At 42.0% G+C, this 10,795-nt stretch overlaps 1 protein-coding gene across 1 annotated transcript; it reads left to right on the top strand.

Annotated features, from left to right (window-relative positions):
- The first annotated feature begins 7,996 nt into the window (after positions 1 to 7,996).
- LOC124500906 (coiled-coil domain-containing protein 71L-like) lies at positions 7,997 to 8,719 on the top strand. The gene has a single exon (XM_047064775.1). The coding sequence runs from the start codon at positions 7,997 to 7,999 to the stop codon at positions 8,717 to 8,719; it is 723 nt and encodes a 240-aa protein (XP_046920731.1).
- The last annotated feature ends 2,076 nt before the right edge of the window (positions 8,720 to 10,795 follow it).

Genomic DNA, 10,795 nt, shown 5'->3' on the forward strand with positions numbered 1-10,795 from the left:
TGTGGCGCCGGGGCTTTGGCGCCATCACATCTCCAGGATCTCACTACCAGGAGTAACCCCCATTGTTGGGAAGGGCAAGAACACCCATCCATGGCAACTTAAGGTGTTTTAACCCCTGTCAAGATAGTGCAAACCTCCAATTACTTCATTTGGTACTTCAAGGAACACATCAAAGCACACCTCGTGGGATTTTCAAAAATCACTCTGAGATGAGAAATCAAACAACAAAAGTCATAGCAACACGAAGCAAGTAACACTTTCCAAAACACACCTCCTGAAGGGCCAGGCCACGGAGAGGCTGTGAGCCCACTTTAATGTAGCAGTGCTCTCAGGTGCAGAGCACATAAAACAAAACAAAACAAAACAAAACAACAACAACAATAACAACAACAACAACGTTAAAACACACAAGAGATAGAAAACTATCCAAAATGATGAAACGGAAGAATTCCCCTCAGACGAAATTCCAGGAAGAAGTGACCGTTAAAGAATTGATCAAAATAGATTAAAGCAGTATAAGAACAAGAATGTAGCATCATAGTCATAAGATGAATCACTGGGCTTCGAAAAAGGCATAGAAGACAACAGAGAATTTATTATTTCAGTGATAAAAGAACTAAACCATAGCCATGGTTCATTGAAAAGGCAATGACATAGAGATTGTTTTTCATCACTGATACAAAAACAGATAAGCTGGAACCTTGGATGTCCATTACCCAAGTTAGTAGTTATGCGATTGTAGCAAAAGCTAATTCTAAAAAAACCGATTAAAAAATGAAAAACAGAAACCCAAAATATGTCAAGCTTTAAATCCCTAGCATGAGCCGTGCAGCTGTATAGTTGTTTAAAATTCTTGGATATCAAATAATATTATGTGATAGCCATTGTAACACGTGCAAAGTTCACCATGTCGACCTTTGCTCTTCTAAATGTGGAGTAATAAGTTACTAGGCCTTATAGAATGTCTGAAAAAATGAATATTAAAAAGTTTTTGAAAGTATATGTTTCTAGTGAGTTTGGTCATGTCCAATAAAGTGTGTTATTTCCAACACCTATTCACGTGCACTCTTATTATGGCTAGAGTCCATAAAAAGTTATTGCACAATTGCAATAAACATGATTACCAGTGCAATCTATTTTTTTTTAATTCCATTTGTTCATTTATTTGAAATCCAGAATAGAGCATGGAGAATGTACCCTGTACGTTCTGGATTCTCTCCTTGATTCCAAATGTCTTATTTGGGCTGCTACCATAAAGACGGTAAAACAATAGTATCTGTACCATGAACATGTAAAATTTGGCTCACCTCACTAGTATTACAATTTTGCTGTTTAGCGTATGTGTTTACAAATACACACGTGTGCACTGGGTGAAGTTAGATGTTTCATACTTCTATCCATATCATGAGGGATTCAATATGTTTTAAAGAGTTAGATTCCAGTTACCAATTCTAATGTGGAATAACATGCACAGGTCTTGCTTATTTGTCACTTATTGTGCAATTATGAAGTTAATATAGAGCCTGAAAGGTAAATTCTTTTTTAACTACACTTAACTGAACATGTATCATTGAAAGTCAAACTTTGGCCTTTCAAAGATGACATGAGACTGAACGCGGAGAACCCAAAAGACTCCATGGAAACGCTACTAGATCTGATACATGCACTGACCAAACTCACAGGATACAAAATCAGTGTAAAGAAACTGGTTGCATTTCTATACACCAATAAGGAAACAACAGAAAGACAGGTCAAGAAATCAATGCCAGTTACAATTTCACCAGGAACCGCAAAATACATAGCAAGAAACCTAAGCAAAGGTGTAAAAGATCTGTACAGTGAAAAGTGTAGAAAATTTATGAAAAAAATGATGAAGACACAAGAAATTCAGAAAAAAACAAAACAAAACAATCCATGCCTATAGAGTGGAAGAACAAATACTGTTAAAATGTCAATACTACCAAAAGAAATCTACACGTTTAATGCCATACCAATCAAAATTGTACCAACATTCTTCTCCAGACTAGAGCAAGCAATCTGAAAATTTGCACGGAACAACCAAAGAACCTGAGTAGTCAAAGTTATGTGGAAAAAAGAAAGCCAAAGTGGGAGGCAGCCCAGACTTTCGCCTCTCCTACGAAGCTGTAATCATCAAGATAGTATGACATTGGCACAAAAACAGGCCCATGAACCAAGGAAACAGCATAGCGAACCCAGAAGGGGCCCCACAAATGTATGGTGAACTAATCTTTGACAAAACTGGAAAGACAATCCAATGGATACAAGACAGTCTCTTTACAGAGGGTGCTGGGAGAACTGAACAGCAACATGATGAGGAATAAACTAGATGACTTTCTTACAACGTGCACAAAAATAAATGCCAAATGGATGAAAGACTTAAATGTGAGACAGGAAACAATCAAAACCCTAGAGGAGAAAAGAGGAAAAAACCCGTTTGACCTCAACTGCAGCAATTTCTTCCTTGGCATGTCTCAAAAGACAAGGGAATGAAAAGCAAAAATGAATGATCAGGACCTGGTCAGGGTAAAAAACTTTGGCACTGCAAAGGAAACAATCAGCAAAATTAAAAGGCAACCGATGGAAGGAGTGAAGATATTTGCGAATGACATACTGGATAAAGGGTTACTATACAAAATGTATAAAGAACTTACCCAAGTCACACCTGGAAAATGTACTACAGTGAAACAATGGGCAGAAGACATCAACAGACACTTTTCCAAAGGAGACATCCAGATGGCCCACAGACACATGAAAGGATGCTCAACATCACTCATCATCAGGAAAATTCAAATCAAAACCACACTGAGATACCACCTGACACTAGTCAGTGTGGCTAAACTGAGCAACTTAGGAAACCACAGATGCTGGTGAGGATATGGAGAAAGAGGAACCCTCTCTCACTGTTGGTGGGAAAGGAAACTGCTGCACCACTGCAAGCATGAAACCTACAGACATCACAATGACTCTAATCGCATATCTTTCCATAATAACATGGAATTTCGATGGACTAAATGCTCCAACCAAAAAACATAGCGTATCAGAATAGATAGAAAAAACAAAAACAAAAAACAGAACAAGACCCACCTATTTGCTGTCTACAAGAGACTGATTTTAGACATGAGGACACCTTCAGATTGAAAGTGAGGGGATGGAGACTATCTATCATGCTACTGGAGGTCAAAAGAACCCTGGAGTAGCCAACTTATATCATACAAAGTAGAGTTGAAATGAAAGGCTGTAACAAGAGATGACGAAGGGCTTTCTACATTAATTTCAGGGTCTCTCCATCAGGAAGAGCTAAAAATTTTAAATGTCTACACACCAAATTCGGAGACACACAAATATATAAAACAATTAATTAAAAACATACAGAACCTTGTTGATACGAATGTGGTAATTGCAGGGGACATTAAATTAAACACAGAAAAAAAGATGGAACATCTCCAAAAGCATGGAGGTTAAAAAACATCCCACTAACGAATAAATGGGTCAACCAGGCAATTTGAGAAGAAATTAAAAGATATAAGGAAACAAATGAAAATGAAATACAACAATGCAAACCCTTCGGGATGCAGCAAGGGCAGTCCTGACAGGGAACAACAACAACAACAAAACAAAACACAACAACAAAAACAACAACATCAACAACAACAACAAACATTGCTATCCAGGCCTATTTCAAGAAACAAGTAAAATCCCCAATACAAAATCTAACAGCACACCTAAAGGAACTAGAAGCAGGACAGGAAAGACACCCCAAAGCGAGCAGAAGAAGAAAAATAATAAAGATCAGAGCAGAAAGAAACAATATGGAGTCTAAAGGAAAACAGTAGAGCACATCAATGAAACCAAGAGTTGTGTTTTTGAGAAAATACACAAAAATGACAAACGTCTAGCCTGGCTTCTCAAAAAGAAAAGAGAGGGGACCCAAATAGTCAAATCACGAAAGAAAATGGAATTATTACAAAGAATCCCTCAGCAATTCAAGCATTCATCAGGAAACACTATAAAATCTTCTATGCCAACAAACTGGACAACCTGGAAGAAATGGACAAATGCCTCCATACCCACACACTTCCAAAGCTCAAACGGGAAGTAATAGAAAATGTGAACAGACCCATAACTAGTGAGGAAATTGAATCAGTCATCAAAAATCTCCCAATAAATAAGACTCCTGGTCCAAGTGGCTTCCCTGGCGATTTCTAGCAGACATTTAAAGCAGAGATAATAGCTATCCTTCCCAAGCTGTTCCAAAAAATGGAAATGAAAGGAAAACTTCCAGACGCATTTTATGAAGCCAGCATTACGGTGATTCCCAAACCAGACAGAGACACAGAAAAAAAGGAGAATTACAGGCCAATATCCCTGATGAATAGGGGTGCAAAAATTCTCAACAAGATACTAGCAAATCACATTCAATAGCATATAGAAAGTATTATTCAACACGATCAAGTGGGATTCATTCCTGGCCTGCAGGGCTAGTGCCATATTCACAAATCAATCATTGTGCTACATCACATTAATAAAAGAAAAGATAAGAACCCTAGTACACTGTCAACAGATGCAGAAAAATGTATTTGAGAAAATACCGGATCCTTACCTAATACAAACCCTCAAGAAAGTTGGGATAGAAGGAAACTACTTTAAACATCGTAAAAGCCATTATCAGAAGCCCACAGTAAATATCGTCCTCAATGGGGAAAAACTGAGAGCATTCCCCCTGAGATCGGGAACAAGACAGAGATGTCCCCTCTCACCCCGGTTGTTGAACATAGTGTTGGAAGTCTTAGCATCAGTAATCAGAGAGTAAATGAAATTAAAGGTATCATCATTTGCAAAGATGAAGTCAAACTTCTACTTTTTGCAGATGGCATGACAATATACATGGAATTTCTGACACACTCCATCAAAAGTCCTCTAGCACTGATACATGAATTTAGCAATGTTGCAGGGTACAAAATCAATGTACAGAAATTGGTTGCGTTTTATACACCAATAATGAAGCAACAGAAAGAGAAATAAAGAAACGGATCCCATTTACAATGCACCAAGAGTCATAACATACGTAGGAATAAACCTAACCGAAGAGGTAAAAGATCTGTATGCTGAAACTGTAGAAGGCTTGTGAAGCAAATTGAAGAGATACAGAGAAAGCAAAACACATTCCATGCTCGTGGATTGGAAGAATAAATATTGGCGAAATGTCAATACGACCCAACGGAATCCTCACATGATATGCAGCACCAATCACATTGCACCAGCACTCTTCTCCAAGCTGGAACAAGCAATCATAAAATGTGTATGGAAACACAAAAGACCCTGAATAGCCAAAGTAATACTGAAGAAGAAAACCAAAGTGAGAGGCACCACAATGCCAGACTTTCGCCTCTACCACTAAGCTATAGGCATCAAGAAAGCATGGTATTGGCACAGAAACAAATACATAGACTTAATGGCATAGAATAGAGACCCCAGAATTGGACCCACATACGTATGGCCAACTAATCTTTGACAAAGCAGGAAAGAATATCCAATGGAAAAAAAGACAGTCTCTTTAACAAATGGTGCTAAGAGAAGTGGACAGCAACATGCAGAAGAATGAAACTAGAACACTTTCTTACACCACTCACAACAATAAACTCACAATGGATGATGGACGTGAATGTGAGACAGGAAACCATCAAACCCTGGAGGAGAAAGCAGGAAAAACCCTCTTTGACCTCAGCGTCAGCAAGTTCTTAGCTGACACATCTCCAAAGGCAAGGGAATTAAAAGAAAAATGAACTATTGGCATCTCATCAAAATAAAAATCTTCTCCATAATGAAGGAAACAATCAACAAAACTAAAAGGCAACTGACCGAATGGGAAAAGATGTGTGCAAAAGTCATACTGGATAATTGGCTAGTATCCAAAACCTGTAAAAAGGACTCACCAACTCCACACCCGAAATCAAATAAACCAGTGAAGAAACGGGCAGAAGACTTGAACAGACACTGTTCTAAAAAAGACATCCAGATTGTCAAGAGACACATGAAAAGTTGCTCAACAGCACTCCTCATCAGGGAAATCCAAAGCAAAACCGCACTGAGATACCACCTCATGCCAGACAGAGTGGCTACAGTGAGCAAATTAGAAGACTGTAGATGCTGGTGAGGATGTGGAGACACAGGAACCCTCTTGCACTGTTGGTGGGAATTCAACCTAGTGCAGCCGCTCTGGAAAACAGTGTGGAGGTTCCCCAAATCATTCAAAATAGATCTACCCGAAGACCCAGCAATAGCACTGCTAGGAATTTACCCAAGGGGTACAGGAGTGCTGAGACATAGGGGTGAATGTACCCCAATGTTGATAGCACTACTTTCATCAACTGCCAAAGTATGGAAAGAGCCTAGCTGTCTATCAACTAACAAGTGGATAAAGAAGTTATGGTTTATGTATACTATGGAGTACTACTTGGCAATGAGAAAGAACAAAATGTGGCCATTTGTAGCAACGTGGATGGAACTGGGGGGTATTATGCTACGTGAAAGAAGTCAGGCGGAGAAAGACAGATACCATATGTTTTCATCCATGTGTGGATCCTGAGAAACTTAGCAGAAGACCATGGGGGAGGTGATGGGGGGAAAAGTTATAGAGAGGGAGGGAGGCAAACCATAAGAGACTCTTAAATACTGATAACAGACTGAGGGTTGACGTGGGGTTGGGGAGAGGGGAAAGTGGGTGACGGGCATTGAGGAGGGCACCTGTTGGGATGAACACTGGGTGTTGAGAGGAAACCAATTTGAAAATAAAGTACATTTAATGAAAAAGGAAATCCAGGGGTTGCTCTAACTGAATATGAGGATAGCTTTCCATTTTCAGCACTTTATGAACGTGAGGCCGTACTGACCTAAGCTGCGTAGATGAAAGTTTGGTTCGTGTGTTTAAGAAAAGGAGTTGAATAAAGACAGAGGCCTCTCACATGTATCACATTGACCTTGGCATGTGTCTCTTCTGATTGTTACCATGACTTATCACTTTTATTGATTCCCATAGTTTGGTGTCATGCTTTCATGAGGAAGTGGATTTCAATTGATCATGGTAGGTGGTCCTAGTAATATTTTGTGAATAATTTGTGTATGTGGTGATGATGGATGGACCATGCTGGTTGCTTTCAAAAGCACTTACACGGACGGGGTAACACGTGTTCTACCCTTGGAATCCCATACGGTCTTTTACTACCTTGTGTATGACTTACCTGGAATATCATGAATTGGTAGGTACCGAATAGGTTTTAGTGGCACTGAATGCCCTAATGGCCACTCACGCAGAATTCGTTGACGCTTTGCTCTGAAGCACACAATGCCTCGGTCTTCCCTAAGCTGGGTGAAAGTGAGCATGGATACTAACTAGGCAAACGGTTTGCTGCTGCTGTGAAGAACAGCTTCCTGAACTGTGAGCTATGCAACACACATATGGAACCCTAAACAAGGCACAGTATATCTGTATTCTTTGAAAGAGTAGAGTAGTTACTTCAATTTGGCTTTCGGTGCATTGCATGACAAGGCATTTAATTAGCTAAAACCCTCTTACAGTCTTGTTTGATTGCAAGTTGTGTGTACTCTCCACCGCTAAGTGTCATCTCATGTTAGATGGAATTAATGGAGGCTGAGGCACCAGTGCATTCACGTCCAGGACAACCCTCTTGAACTCGTCAAGGACTATGGGCCTTCTCAGGTAAGATTACGTGCAGGTCTTTCTCGAGGGCACAATCTTAAACACAGCCCAACCTAAGGCAGCTTGGGGCAGCCGGCAGTGATAAGATAGGCAGACATGGTGACCTCACAAAGCGCCTGGTCTCCTAGCAACTGCGGTGTAACTCTCACAGCCTGCCGCCTGATTTGGCTTCATGGTAGGAAATTCATCAGGGCCCGGCGGCGGCGGCGAGACCTGGCAAGCGCGGGCGGCCCCTAGCGGCCTCACATCCTGAGCCGCATGAAGAGGCGGCGGCGCAGGCCCCGGGAGGCCCTGGCCCTGGCCGCCCAGGGTGGAGTCTCTAGCGCTGCAGGAGGGGCCGCCCTGGAGGCGCCTGAGGAGAAGGTGGTGTACACGCGGGGGCACCACCCCCCCGAGGCCCGCCTCCAGACGCGCCGGCCAGCTGCCAGGAGGAGGCGCTACGGATCCCGGATGGTCGCAGTCGGCCAGAGGAAGGTGCCGCCCCCGCCGCCGCCGTCCCGCGAGCACAGCAGCCACCGCAAGCCCGCGGCCCCCGGGGGCCGCACCCTGGAGGAGAGTGGGAGGGCGGCCACCCCGACGCGGACCACCTTGCCCACCATCCGCGTAGTCGGCGACGTGTGGGTCGAGAGCAGCCTGGCAGAAGCGCGGCGCCAAGCGCGCCAAGTCCTGGGAGTGAACCTGGCACCCGTGGTGAGACTCTGCCGCTTCCCAGTGCCTGGGCTTCAGATGCGGGCCACCGCCGCGCGACCTCTCAGCCCCGGGACGGGTTGTGCCTGGAGGGATGAACCAGTGAGAGCCGGGCCCGCGTCCCCTAGTGCACTTTACGGGCGAAGAAGCACCAGATGGTCCCGGCCCGCGCCCCCGGGATGTGGCGCCGCCTTCTGGGACTCCGGGGCAGCTGTGCCCTCTGCTGTCTCCCAGCACCGGGTCTGCGGAGGGAGGAGACCCCTGGACCACAACGGAGGTCCCCTTGCTTCCTAAGCCCAGATTGAGAGGTCTCCAGGACTGTAGGGGCAGATCCATGTTCTCTCTTGTTCCCTCATTGGTCTGAAGTCGTCAGAAGAAGCCATTCCACCCCCACCCTCTCCACAGGAATTTGGTTCCATGCTTGTGTAATAAAGCTGGAGTTTCTTTGCTGTTCACCCACCTCCCGGCTCCTCCCGCCAATTTCTTTCTTTCTTTGTGTGTGTATATGTATATATCTTCTAGGATGTTTTAAAGTACATATTCTTAAAATGTTTAGAAGAGACAGTAGAGAAAAAATGGTGTGATTTAGGGGTCTGCACTCAGATTATAATAAGATTACTGAAGTGTAGTACACATTCAAAAGGACATATATTATTGTTTTCATGTTTGTTTATTTTTGAGAGAGAGACACCGTGGGAGCAGGGGAGGGCCAGATAGGGAGCCACAGGATCGAAGCAGGCCCCAGGCTCTGAGCTGTCAGCACAGAACCTGATGCGGGGCTCGAACTCACAAACCATGAGATCTTGACCTGAGCCAAAGTTGGACACTTAAGTGGCTAGCCACCCAGGCACGCAAAAAAGAACATATATTATTAAAAGTACTCTGAGCACAGCTTGATGCAATTAAGTTCAATATACTTGTGGAATCAGCACTCATTAAAAAAGGTACCAGGACCCCAAGGGACCACCTGTGCCTCTTTCAGTCACGGTCTATCTCTCCTTGGGACGGCAATTATTCTGACTTCTTACAGAATATACCACTTTTGCTTGTTTTGGGACTATATAGAAATGGAATTATGTGTCCTACACCTAGCTTCCTTCACTCAAACTTATGTTAGTGATATTCATGTTATTGTATGTATAGATCCTTTCTGCTCATTGGTGTATAGAATTTCATTATATGAATAGTTTACAATATTTCTGCAACTCTTGGTGGACATTTAGGTAGGTTCTGGCTTAGGGTAATTTTGAATAAAGCTTCAGTGAACATTATAGGACACGTCATTTGGTGAACATTTTTTACAATAGTATTTATTTACCTAGGAGAGAATTTGCTGGCTCACATGTCATCCAACTTATCAGCTTTGGCAAGATTCCTCCAAACTGTTTCCAAAATGGTTATACCGATTTACACAAACTTCTTTCTATAGCAGTGCCTGCGTAGTGCCTGTGAGCTCTGAATACTTGATAGCCTTGCCAACACTTGCCAATATGGTCTTTTTCATGGTATCTATTCTGGCAGGTGTAAAGATTTTTTTTTTGAGAAATATCAATCCAAGTATTGTATACAAATAGTTAAAAAAAAAAAACCCACAACATCCGAATTGCAGATCAGGACTTGCAATAAAAAATCAAAAGCTTTGTTTTCCCCATGAACACCTTTTCCCCAGAGGCAACACTTTCTTTTGGTTTCTTTTTTCTTTTTTTTAAAATCAGGGTTTTTTTAAACAGACCATTTTTAAGGACAATTTTAGATTTAGAGACAAATTGCACAAAAAATACAGGTTCCTCACCCCCGGTAGTTTCTATAGTACATTGCACTAATGTGGATACATTAATTCTAAGTGATGGATGAGCCATTCTTGTTGACATATTATCATTAGACACATTATCCTTAACTAACAGTTAGGGTTTATTTTGTGTTATATAGATTCATAAGTTTTGAGAAATGTATAATGGTATGTATCTACTATTGCAGTATCACACAGAATAATTACACCACCCTAAAGTGCCCTGTGCTCCGCCTATTACCACTTCCTCTCTCCCCCTAAACCCTAATAGCCACTGGTCTTTTTACTGTCTCCGAAGGCGTTTTGTTGTTGTTGTTGTTGTTGTTGTTGTAGAGGTGTCGTTGTGTTGTTTTCTTTTGTTTTGTTTTTCCAGAACGTTATCATAGTTGGAAACGTAAAGCAAATGGCTTTTTTGTATTGGATCCCTTCACTTAGTAATCCAAACTTACGTTTCCTCCATGACTTTTAAGTAGGTCCCTTTCTCCCTCTTTCCTTCCCTCCTCTCTGTCTCTCTGCCTCCCTTTCATTAAGGGAGTTTATTTTCTAAAACAGCTTTTAAAAAGCTGGTTTACAGAAAAAGA

Source organism: Lynx rufus, unplaced genomic scaffold (assembly GCF_022079265.1).
Source record: "Lynx rufus isolate CCGP_SWC_20201006 ecotype Redwood Valley unplaced genomic scaffold, mLynRuf1.p SCAF_60, whole genome shotgun sequence".
NCBI classification, from domain to species: Eukaryota; Metazoa; Chordata; class Mammalia; order Carnivora; family Felidae; genus Lynx; species Lynx rufus.

Coding starts and splice junctions, on each gene's coding strand:
- LOC124500906 (XM_047064775.1), top strand. CDS start 7,997: ATGAAGAGGCGGCGGCGCAGGCCCCGGGAGGCCCTGGCCCTGGCCGCC.